The following is a 12,837-nucleotide window of genomic DNA, read 5'->3' as shown; positions in this document are numbered from 1 at the left end:
GACCAGGAGTGTAACTAGCTCATCTATCCACTCAGCAGGTAGCGGCCGGGTCTCCACTGGAAGCTGTGGGTTCTGTTGGGCAGTGGGTAGATGAGAGCAAGCTATATGTCATGGAGCCAACAGAGCAGTGGAGCTCAGGAACCTGCCCTGCTGCTGTCTGTCTCTGTGACAAGCACCTTGATTCAAAGCAACTTAGGGGAAGGAAGGGTTTGCTTCGGCTTCCAGGTTACAGCTCATCATTGAGGAGGGAACTCAGGCAGGAACTTGAGGCAGAAGTCCCAAAGGAACTCTACTTGCTGGCTCACTCACAGACTCATACTTAGCAGGCTTTCCGACACAGCCCAGAAAAACCTGGCCTGGGGTGCTGCCCACAGCGGGTGGGACCCTCCTACATCAATTAGCACTCGCCAGATACGTGCACAGGCCAGTCTGGCCTGGCCATACCCTGAGTGGAGACTCGCTCCTCAGCTGACTCCAGGCTGTGTGAGGTTGACAGCTAAACTGACTAGGACAGCACCAATGCCTACATGTAGTCAGATAAATGCCATAATGGACTCCATATAAGTGGTGAAAATTAATCACAGCCTTTCCCTCTCCCATTCAATGTAAAAGATGGATAGACGCTAGATTACCTGGCCCCACCTCGATGTAAAGGAAGGAGCTTGGCCCTGCCTCGGCTTGATGTGCCATGCTTTGTGCAAACCCATGGGAGCCTTTCTGACTGGAGATGGGGGAGGAGTGGATGGGGAGGGAGGCAGGTGGGAAAGGGAAGAGGATGGCAGGACAGGAGGGAGGAGAAACTGGTTGGTATGTAAAATAAATGAAAAATTATTTAATTCAAAAAAGATGGGTGAAAGAGGGGCTAGTGTGCTCAGCTGCTTTGCATTAATTAACTTACGCTGGTTTAGAAATTTCTCTCAGAAATCTGGTCCTGCTGGTCATAGCTGAGAGACCTTACACCTGCTAGAACTCAGCCAGTTCTAGCTTGTAGAGTTTAGTGACTCTACATTTTTAAGTGATTAATATTCAGTCTGCCAGAATATTGTTGGTTTTGGAGTTCTCTTTTTGTATGCAACACTTTTTCCAAAGAGTTTCCTCAAAAACACTTTAAGCCACAATAACAGGGTGCCTCTCAGTCCCAAAGCCCGGGTTCACATGAGGAGAAGGAAAGAGGGTTATGTACTTGAGCAAGCTGTAAACCTCACCAAGTGCCCTGGGGGTGACCTGAGGTCCCCATCAGCCCCAACAGCAAGTGAGAAACTGCTGGGAACCAGCGTTTACTCCCTACCCCTTCAGAAATCAAATGGGGTTTCTGTCAACCACCAGCCAATCCCACAGCACACGTGGCTCCTGCCCAGTGAGTTTAGGTCGTAACTGCTCCCAATCTTGGTTGGTTTTCAGAAGATAATTTTCTGTGCTCTTCTGAGCTGTTTAAAAGAAAATCCCCTTAGAGACTGCACAGCTCAGTGGTTAAGAGTACTTGCTGCTCTTACAGACCAGAGTTCAGTTTCCAGCACCCACATCAGGTAGCTGACAACTGCCTGTAAATACAACTCCAGGGTGTCTGGTGCCTGCTTCTGACTTCCATGGGCACCTACATACACTCACACACACACACACACACACACACACACACAGACACACGCATACACACACACAAATACACATAAATAAATAAAATAAAACCTTTTAAAATAAGAAAACTCTTGATCCATCGAGTAGCTCAATTACTGTTTTAGATTTTTCTTTTTTCTTTTTTATCATTTTTATTGAGTTATATATTTTTCTCCACTCCCGTCCCTTCCTCTCCCCTTCCCTTGGTCCCATGCTCCCAATTTACTCAGGAGATCTTGTCTTTTTCTACTTCCCATGTAGATTAGATCCATGTATTTCTCTATTAGGGTCCTTTTTGCTGTCTAGGTTCTCTGGAATTGTTAACTGTGGGCTGGTTTTTCTTTTCTTTGTGTCTGAAAGCCACTTATGAGTGAGTACATATGATATTTGTCTTTCTGGGTCTGGGTTACCTCAGTCAATATGATGTTTTCTAGTTCTATCCATTTGCGTGGAAATTTTAAGCTGTCATTATTTTCTTCTGTTTTGTAGTACTCCATTGTGTAAATGTACCACATTTTCCTTATCCATTCTTTGGTCAAGGGGCATTTAGGCTATTTCTAGGTTCTGGCTATAACAAACAATTCTGCTATGAACATAGTTAGGTTATTTCTAGGTTCTGGCTATGACAAACAATTCTGCTATGAACATAGTTGAGCACATGTCCTTGTGGTACAATGGAGCATCCTTTGAATATATACCCAAAAGTGGTATTGCTGGGTCCTGAGGTAGGTTGTTTCCTAATTTTCTGAGAAATCACCACACTGACATCCAAAGCAGCTACACTAGCTTGTACTCTACCAGCAATAGAGGAGTGTTCCACATCCCCACCTTCTCCACATCCTCTCCAGCATAAGTTGTTATCAGTGTTTTTGATCTTGGCCATTTTTATAGGTGTAAGATGGAATCTCAGAGTTGTTTTGATTTGTATTTCTCTGATGACTAAGGATGTTGACTATTTCCTTAAATGTCTTTCAACCATTTTAGATTCCTCTGCTGAGAGTTCTCTGTTTAGGTCTGTACCCCATTTTTTAATTTGGATTTTAATAATCCATTTTAAAATTGGATTATTTGTTCTTTTGATGACCAGTTTCTTGAGTTCTTTGAATATTTTGGGGATCACTCCTCTGTCTGATGTGGGGTTGGTGAAGATATTTTCTCATTGTGTAGACTGTCGTTTTGTCTTTTGACTGTGTTCTTTGCTTTACAGAAGCTTTTCGGTTTTAGGAAGTCCCATTTATTAATTGTTTCTCTCAGTGTCTAGGATACTGGGACTAAATTGAGGAAGTGGTCCATGTGCCAATGTATTCAAGTGTACTTCCAACTTTCTCTTCTATGAGGTTCTGTGTTGGTTTTATGTTGAGGTCTTTGATCCATGTGAACTTGAGTTTTGTGCAGGGTGACAGATATGGGTCTATTTTCATTCATCTATATGTTGATATCCAGTTATGCCAACACCATTTGTTGAATATGCTTTTTTCCCATTTTATATTTTTTGCTTCTTTGTCAAAAATCAGGTGTTTGTAGGTGTGTGGATTGATATCTGGGTCTTCCATTCTGTTCCATTGGTCCTCCTGTCTGTTTTTATGCCAATACCAGACTGTTTTCAGATATGTAGCTCTGTAAGAGAGTTTGAAGTCAGGGATTGTGATGCCTCCAGAAGTTCCTTTATTTTTGGCTATCCTTGGTTTTTTTGTGTTTCCATATGAAGTTGAGTATTGTTCTTTTGAGGTCTGTGGAGAATTTTACTGGGATTTTGCTGGGCATTGTATTGAATCTGTAGATTGCTTTTGGTAAGATTGCCATTTTTACTATGTTAATTCTCCCGATCTAAGAGCATGGGAGATCTTTCCATTTTCGGGTGTCTTCTTCAATTTCTTTCTTCAAAGATTTAAAGTTCTTGTCATACAAGTCTTCTACTTATTTTGTTAGAGTTACTCCAAGATATTTTCTGTTATTTGTGACTTGGGCCTGGACCTGGTCCTGCAGAGGTCGCTGACTTGGACCTGCTCTACTCAAGACCTTCTGTGGAGCTCAGTGCCTCGAGTAGCTGAATTATTGAGGGCAACACAGTTTCTAGGTCGTGAAGGAATTTCTAGGTGTGGTGTGAGGTTCCATTCTTTGTTCCTAACACAATGCTGTAAGAAATGTTTTGCCATTGTATTTATATGTGAAGTTCAGAATAGGAGCAAACATTACCAAACAAACACACAACAACAACAACGAAACCAAGGCAACTGAAAGGCTGCTCAGTAATCAGGGACACACCCTGCTCTTCTGAGGACCTGAGTTCCATTTCCCGCACACTTGTCAGGGAGGTCACAGTCTCTCTAACTCTATGTTCAGGTCCAATGCCTCTGGCTGACATGGACACCTACACTCCCATACATTTAAACAACCTCCAACACACACACGAGCACACACACACACACACGAGCACACACACACACACACACACACACACACACACACACACAAGCCCTATGACCCCTCCACACTCCTGTGCCTTTCACTGCAGAGCCCATTGAAACCCCACAAGGAACAACCCCCCTCTGCTTGCCAACAACACATTTCTTCTCTGAGTCGCTCTTCAGAGCCACTCCATGTGGTCTGGACTCACAGTGGTGCTCTGAGAGACTAGCTCAGGGTCCTCTCTCAAGGAGATGGGTCAGACCTACACCGAAAGCAGACTCTACTGAAGATTCTACCACAGCACTGAGTGCCTCTTGTTTAATAACTACCCTAGAAGTTCACTCCTGATCTTTGTGTGTGTGCATATGCATATGTGAGATACATGTGTATGAATTGTGCACATGTGGAACCAGAGAAAGATAATGGGTGTCTTCATCTCTGATGCCTTGAAATGGTCTATCTCACTGTTACCATGAACAGGGTATCTCACTGAAACAGGAGCTCACCATTTGGTTGGGCTATGCTGGCTGGCATGTGAGCTCCTGGGACCCACCTGTCTCTATGTTCACCAGTGTTGGGATTACAGGCATGTACAGCCACATCAACGTTTTGCACATGTTCTGGAGATTTGAATTTATGTCCTCTTGCTTGTACAGCAAGCATTCCTTCACACATAGCAACTTCTTCAGCCCCTTTCTCTGGACCGTTACAACATTCCTCCAAGATAGCCAGGCTTTCTAGTTCCTTCTTTACAAGGAAAGGGAAGTAATATACTTTTGAGATTTTCCAAAGTCATACAAGTGGTAAAGCTGGATTCTGCCTCCACATCCTGGCTTCTTTCTTCTATCACACACACACATAGCCTCGTTTCCTCCATTTTAAAGACCATAGTCCCATTTTGATGTTTAAATATTTTCTCTAGCAGTTTTAGGTCCCTTCATGGAGAGGATGTGGGAATGTCCATCCCAGTGTGGAGCACCTGAAGCCCATTCCAGCTCTGGGGATTGGATCCTTATTGGTCAAAGCAAACTGGAGCCTTCCTATGGATGCAGTTATCAATCTGTGGGTCTTCTAGGGACCAAGATGCTCCCTAGGAAAGCTCAGGATAAAAGAAGTCTGTTCTCATGTAACTTAGGACTCTAGAAGTATATAAGATCAGGGTGTTTGGCAGCCATCCCGTGCCTATAAGGAGGCTACAGTAGAGATAGGAACATAAACCCGTTAACCTTTGGGGTTATTTGTAGCCTAGAGTTTTTCTATTTCCAACCCTCCTGACCGAGACCAATGTGACTTAGATTTTCTGTAACTTGCCACCAAAAGTGAGTTCACTAATATTCAATTAATATCACCAGGAAGGTTTATTAGCATATTCTTTGTGTTACCCACATACATCAGTGTGCCCTATAACAGTAATAATATTAAGGTATCTTATGAAAAAGGTTCAAAGTGGGGAGGACAATGAGATGCTTAATTGATCATTCAAAGGTAGCCATGCTGCTCCCTCTTCTTGCCAGTGCCAGGGTAGGAGGGGTGGGGAGATGGGGGGAGGGGGTGGGGTAGGAGGGGTGGGGAGATGGGGGGAGGGGGTGGGGTAGGAGGGGTGGGGAGATGGGGGGAGGGGGTGGGGTCCCTGGAGCAGGAGGCACAGGCAGCTGTGAGCCATTCAGTGTGGGCTCAAGGAATCTAACTTAGGTTCTCTGGAAGAGCAGCAAGTGCTCTTAACCACTGAGCCACTTCTCCAGTCCCATTTTTCTCATTTTCACATTGAAAGCTCTTGTTAATATGACTGTTCTGTGCCTAAGTCTTGGGGGGTGTCACCTGTGTTTAATTATTATATCTTTTGCATTCCAATTATTGAAAGCCATTGTCAGGTGTGCCTCTTCCGCCTGGCTAATGCCACCGTCCGCCCGCCTTCCCACAGGTCACCATCCCCTGGCTAATGCCACCGTCCGCCCGCCTTCCCACAGGTCATCATCGCCCTTTCTGAAAAGCGCCGCACACACATCCCTTATAGGAACTCCGTGATGACCAGCGTGCTCAGAGACAGCCTGGGAGGGAACTGCGTGACCACTATGATTGCCACTCTCTCACTAGAGAAGAGGAACATTGATGTACGTGGTTCCTCTCCCTGGAACTCTTATGCTGGGTTTTTGTCACTGGGTGGTGAGGTGGAGTTCAGAGACTTGGGGGAGTCTATGTCAGAGGTAAGCATACACAGCCCTCGTAGCTTTGGGTTCTTTTCCAGTGTTGTAATTAACCGACATGAGAACTAGTCTCAGATGGAATGAGGGAAGGAGATCTTCCCCTGCTCTTGCTCGCTGCCTTTGACTGATGAGATCTGGATATCTTAGAGCTGTCCTGAGATCTGGTCCCAGACTCTCTTAGATGGTGGCACCAGGACTCCTAGCCAGGGGATGTGCCGAAGGGTTTCCCTGGGTGGTTGCGGAGCCAGCTGGGGTCTTGCAAGAGTCAGATTAACATTTTGGATGTAGACACTCCCCCAAGGAGGAAAACAAGGCCGAAAAGTGCACCCTGCAGTGCCAGACATTGACTTTCAGCGCTGTGGAAACCGCTCCTTTGGTTGACTACAGACATTTATGCTGTGGTCTTATGTGTTTGTGGATCACAGTACCTGCTGTAGTTATGACTTTATGTAGTTATGGCTTAACAGAGTCAAATACATCCCAGCTGCCTGCTGGGACCCCAGGATTGCCTATATTTTTTTGCATTTAGCAGTCTTACCAAGCAAACCCATTTTTTAAAAAATAGAAAACAGTATCCTAGGGCCAAACCGCCGTGTTTTGAAGCATGTCATTTATGGTTTTCCAGACATCGTACCCTTTAGGTATCTTTTTCTGTTAATGAAAATTAAGTTTTATCTGGAGAGAAATGCCTTTCTATGCCATCATGTTTTAAGAAGCTATTTCATGGTTTTCCTTAGGAGTCCATCTCTACCTGCAGATTTGCTCAGCGAGTGGCCCTCATCAAAAATGAAGCTGTCCTCAATGAAGAAATCGACCCCAAACTGGTAAGCAAATGCTTGACTTCTGAGAGAGGGACTTATCACTCAGGCTGCCCTTAAGCTTCATTTGCAGGTGAAGATAACCTTGAACTTGTGGCCCTCCTGCTGTGTGAGTACGTGACAGGCCTGGCCTGCACCAGCACTTCTGGAGTTGGGGTGTCGTGCTTGCTGCACCAGTGCCGTGTGCACTGAGCTGCATCCTCACTCCCAGTGAGAAACTTACATTTTTAATTGGGCTGATATATATATATATATATATATATATATATATATATCTTTAACATAAACGTCCACGATTCGCTGAAACTTACTGTGGGGCAGCGGCTCTGTACTAAGCAGTGCTCTAAGAACCTGTATGCATTCGCGGATGTAATTCTCAGCAACCATGTGATGAGCTGTTCGGCTGTCTCCATGGAAAGAAAAAATGAAACACAAGGGTATGAAATAAGCTACTGATTGTCTTAGTAAAAGTGGGTATCAGAGCCCAGTAGTCAAGCTTAAGAAATCTGCTTCATGACACAGCATGGTCCATCCTGTGGACATACCCAACAGGCTGACACGCAGTGACTCAGTGGGACAATACTACCCAGCCCTGGGTTCAATCCCCAGAACTACAATAGAAAAAATACAATTATATTTATATTTGGGTCTTAGCCTTTCACAAAACACCCAGTTTTCCTTCTTAGATAGAGTACCAAGTCATTGTTCACATATTTCATAGAGAGAGTTATTAAGTAGAAATATTTTGTACAAGCTTCCTGTTATGTATTCTAGAGTTTCCTAAAGGCTAGCTATAGTTTGATTTATGGAAAAATTAACAATTTTCTTGGTTTCATAAAAATAACTCCTGTTTTATCAAAGCAGCTTTTATGCAAGGAAATCACAGAAACATAATTCAATTCCCCACTCTGAATATATTTTTCCTTTGTGTTTTGTGGGTTCTCTGTAAAGGAAAAGCAGCACTAGGTCAGCTCAGGCCACTGTCATGATCTGAATTTCTGCTCCATCACCTACCTCTCCCCACCTGCCATCATCCCACTGAAGGACAGAGGGAGAGGAAGGAAAATAAATAATGGGGCTATCGGTTTTGCCCTGCCAGCCTCAGGGAGTCTCGCTTTCCCTGATGGAGAAATCAGTGGGTGAATCAGGAGCTTCCTTGTGCCCACCTTGGTCAGACCCCAGCATCACACAGAGTCCTAAGGAAAGGAACAGAATGCAAAAGCAGAGTCAAAAGAAAATGCAGTCTGCTGTTCCTTCCCTTCCTGCATCCCAAGAGCATCACTGTGGCTGTCCCTGCCCCTCCTACACCCAAGAGCATTGTTGTGCAGAATGAGAAAGGTTATATTATCTGGATGACAAAAATTAGTTCACAATTTATGGAGAACAAAAATATAAAACATTGGAAGCATTTCTTTATTTTCTTTAAATTTTGCCAGAGAGACTTTTCTTTGAAGAATCTGAAGGCAGAGGACATCAGCGTGTGTTTGATGTAGGTCTGTGACAGATTTAAAGTAAAGAGAAATTGGGAGCAAAAAGCTAATCGCTGATAGTTGAAGCGATTGCTGTGGTTTTTCCTAGTGCTGACTGACATGGTGACTGCCAAGTGTGGCTCGCTACTCTCTGTATTAATGGCACCTTAAACCATACACTGGTGTTTATTATTTTAGTGTGAACCTTGCCTGTAATACAAGTGACAATCAAGACTTTGTCCTAGGGGGCAGGGGGGATGACTCAGCAGGAAGAGAACACACTGATGTTGCAAAAGACCCAAGTTCAGTTCGTAGCCCCCATGTCAGGTGACGTGCAGCTCCAGACGCTGATGTTTCAGGCACCCTCAAGTGCCTGCACTCACATGCGCATACCCCTACCCCCACAATTAGACATAATTTCTAAAATGATACAATTAATCTGTTTTAAGGAAGTGTTAAAAGAAACCACTTAATATACAACTTGGTTGGGATTTCCTGTGTCTTACTCTTAGATTTTAATGGCAAATATGGTGTCACCCTGAGTGATCAGAATCACCAGACACCAGTACTTCAAAGCGACATGGTGAAGGCAGGAACATGAGCTGGACAGAGTCCAGAATGACTGGACATGGGCCAGGATCTCCCCAGATGCCTCTAAGTACACAGGAAATCTGTAGGACGCATGGCCATAGCAATAGTAGTTTGGGTTTATAAATCCTTAGAAAGTCTAGAGCCGGGGCATGACTCAATTGATGAAGTGCTCACTGTGCAAGCGTGAAGTCCTGACTCTGACCCCCAGAACCCACCTCAGAAAGCTGGAGTGATCTCAGACTTGTAGTCCTAGTGCTGGGGAGGCAGAGGTGGGATGATTCCTCGGGCATGTGCACCCGTACACATCCGCAGGCACAACACAAAGACTAAAGAAAGCATCAGTGTCAGGGAGGAGAGGTGAAAGTGAATGACTCTTGTCCAAAGGGCGCCGTTCTGTGTGGCTTGGAGGTTTCTCACTGTGTTTTGAAAAGAGGCCAACAAGTACAACATGGCACCCTGCACTTTTGAATAAAGTCCCTGGAGTCTGTGTCCAAAATGCTCTTGTGATTTAGAGGGGTTGTTGGATCTGTTGATGTGGTCAAGGGAGCCTGAAACTCATCCGAGTAGATCTCTGGAAGCATCTTTAGAACATGTTACCTGCGGACAGCTGTCCTTGAGTGTGGACAGTGTTAGCCCGGGGATGGAAGTCACAGTCCTGGATCTCTGCTTCCCTCCCTAGCATAAAACCAGCTAAGAGGGAGCCGGGAAGATAAATCTGTTCCTCATGTGGCGATACCAGTGAGGCCATCTGCCCCATCCCTGACCAGCAGGACAGATGGCATGTGTGAGTGAGCACAGATGCCTGTGGAGGTCAGAAGAAAACATCAGATCCCTTGGAACTGGAATTATAGCAGCTGTGAGCCACCTAACATGGGTGCTAGAAACTGAACTCAGCGCTCTGAAAGAGCAGGGCCCACTCTGACCCCCTGAACCAGCTCTCCAGCCCACAAGAAATATTTCCTTGAGAATTTGTAAGCCTTATCCCTCCTTCACATAGGTTTGAATTATATGCACAAATCCCCCTTTGTCTAAAAGGTTGTTTGTTTAATGTTTTTGTTTTATTTGTTACGGGGTCTCACTCTGTAGCCCTGGCTGGCCTGGAACTCTCTGTGTAGATATCTCAGACTGTCCTCGAACTCACAGAGTGCCTCCTGAGAAGCAATCCACAAGGAAAGAAGCAAGAGAAGAACAAATTATTGGAAGAGGGCAGGAGGTGGGAGGAGAAGAGCTGATGCTAACTTCGTCAGCCAGTTCGGGGACTCCAGTTCTCAAGGATGGCTACAAACAGATGTCCCATCTTTTTACTAATACTGGGGTGTCGTATTGACTGGTTTTATGTCAATTCGACACAAATTTAAGTCATTTGAGAGGAGGGAGCCTCAGTTAAGAAAATGCCTCAATTAAGATAATCTTAAAATTGGACTGTAGGCAAGCCTGTAGAGTAGTTTCTTAATTGGTGATTAACAAGGGAGTGCAGCCCATTGTGGGGGGTGCCCTGGGCTGGTGGTCCTGGGTTCTATAAGAAAGCTGGCTGAGCAAGCCATGAGGAACAAGCCAGTAAGCAACAGCCTCCTCCACAGCCTCTGCATCAGCTCCTGCTGCCCAGTTTCTGTCCTCGGTGCTTTTGGTGATGAACTGTGAGGGAAACCGGCCTGTCCTCCTCACGCTGCTTTGGCCACGCTGCCTCCCCCAGCAGTAGTGGCCCTTCCTGAACAGGTGTCTTTAGATTGCATAGCAGGAAGGCGAAGGGTTTGTGAATACTCTAAGTATAGAAGAGAATTACATTTTATAATTGTTGATCTGTCATGTTATTTCTTATCCATTTTTGTTGCATTTATCATCACATGTGTTCTGCATAGACAATAACATGATCTGCAAGTATAGGCAGATGATTTTCTTCTTTTCATCGTCATGGCCTAGCCAAGGATTTTAGCAGAATTTTAAAGACATTCTTGTCTTACTCTTTCTGCCGCTCATAGATTAAATAAAGGTTTACTGTGACTTTTTGGTTGATATTCACTTACCTTCAGCTTGACTGAGTCTTTATAATGTGTCAGTAAATTCTTGATATGATCAAGTACGAATTTTAGAAAAAGATCTGACGTGTGTGTGTATGTGTATGTATGTGTGTATGTGTGTGTATGTTGTGTATGTATGTGTGTATGTGTATGTATGTGTGTATGTGTGTATGTTGTGTATGTATGTGTGTATGTGTATGTGTGTATGTGTATGTATGTGTGTATGTGTGTATGTGTATGTATGTGTGTGTATGTGTATATGTGTATGTATGTGTGTGTATGTGTGTGTATATGTGTATGTGTATGTATGTGTGTGTATGTATGTGTGTGTATGTGTATGTGTGTGTGTGTGTGTGTGTGTGTAGGGCCCAAGGGGAGTCTGGAAGAAGGTGTGGATCCCCTGGAGCTGGAGCTAGGCAGCTGACTTGGTGTAGGTGCGTATGTTCTGGGAACCAGCAAGTGACGAGACTGCTCAATGTTACTCTTTTCAACTGTGCATGTGATGGATTATCACATCCCTTTAATCAGCGTTATTATGAATTATTTCAGATATACAGAAAGGTACAAAAGAAATATCTACACTCACGACTTTTTTTAAGTGGATGCCATGTTTCTTCATCTTAAGAAAGACTACATCTTGGACCTATTAAAGCTGTCACTCCATGCACCTCCCTTTTTTTCAGTGCTCATTCGTTTATTTTTAAATAATAGTCTATTATTAACTTCATGAAGCAAGTCCAACTGGATTATAAGACTAAATACTCTATTAATGATTATGTGGTTATAATATGAACTTGGTAAAACAAACATTGGCAGGCTATATCAGCTTTAGCCGATCCTTGAAAATGTAGTTACCAAAACTAACCAACCCATCAATTAAGTAAATGTCAACTCTCCTCCCTCCCTGACACTCCTTTCCCTTTCTAATAACACCATCCACTTGTGTGTGTGTGTGTATGTGTGTGTGCACACGCGTGCACGTGAAACACACATGTATGTACAACTGTGCATGCGTTCACAGAAGTCAGACATTGGTTGTGTCCTGCTCCTATTGTCTGCCTTTTCCCACCACCCTGATAAGGACTGGTCGCCCCTGAGTCCCAGCAACTACCCCTGCCCTCAGTTCTGGAGCAGCAGGCTTCTGTCCCATGACCTAAGTTCTAAGTGGGTGACGAGATTGGCTCTCAGGTCCTCATGCTTGTGTAAGCACTCTTACCTGCTGTGACCAGGGACCCACCACCCCAGCACTGGGTCACACACATGCACCACCACATCTAACTTTTGCTCGTGGGTTCTGGGAATCACTCACACCCTTGTGCAGAGTCATATAGCTTACTGACTGAGCCATCTCCTCAACTCTAGTGAATTCTGATATATTTTATTGGAATATTACATGCCCTTGAAAATTCAGGATGAGGAGCTGCATAAGCCAATATAAATGAACTCAAATCAAGTGAAAGCAAAAGAAAACAAGATGCAATTATGTGGAGAAATAGGATATTCACATAGTTTAAGGCAGGCAAAGTGGTGTTCTCCGTTATTAAAGGGAGCATGCTTGTGGACTAATGTATGAAGTGTAAGTTTTTCATGACTCCTAACTTCATTATAGCACACTCCAGGAAGGACAGAAGGGAGCAGAGAGAGATGCACAAGTTGTGTCTGCAATGGTTTGTTGTTGTTTTGTTTTCTTTTCTGCTTTTGTTTTTTGTTGTTG

The 12,837-nt window shown here is 44.2% G+C and overlaps 1 protein-coding gene across 2 annotated transcripts in view; it reads left to right on the top strand.

Moving 5' to 3' along the window:
- The window catches only part of Kif6 (kinesin family member 6), a 303,195-nt gene that overhangs the window by 113,529 nt on the left and 176,829 nt on the right, over positions 1-12,837 (top strand). For both annotated transcript variants that reach the window (XM_087897899.1, XM_087897898.1), the window contains exons 8-9: positions 5,991-6,134; positions 6,965-7,051. In XM_087897899.1, the coding sequence (XP_087754025.1) occupies positions 5,991-6,134; positions 6,965-7,051 (231 nt within the window). The remainder of the gene's footprint in view (positions 1-5,990; positions 6,135-6,964; positions 7,052-12,837) is intronic.

Source organism: Myodes glareolus, chromosome 18 (genome assembly GCF_982192425.1).
Source record: "Myodes glareolus chromosome 18, mMyoGla1.1, whole genome shotgun sequence".
NCBI lineage: Eukaryota > Metazoa > Chordata > Mammalia > Rodentia > Cricetidae > Myodes > Myodes glareolus.
This window is presented reverse-complemented; position numbering and strand designations above follow the sequence as displayed.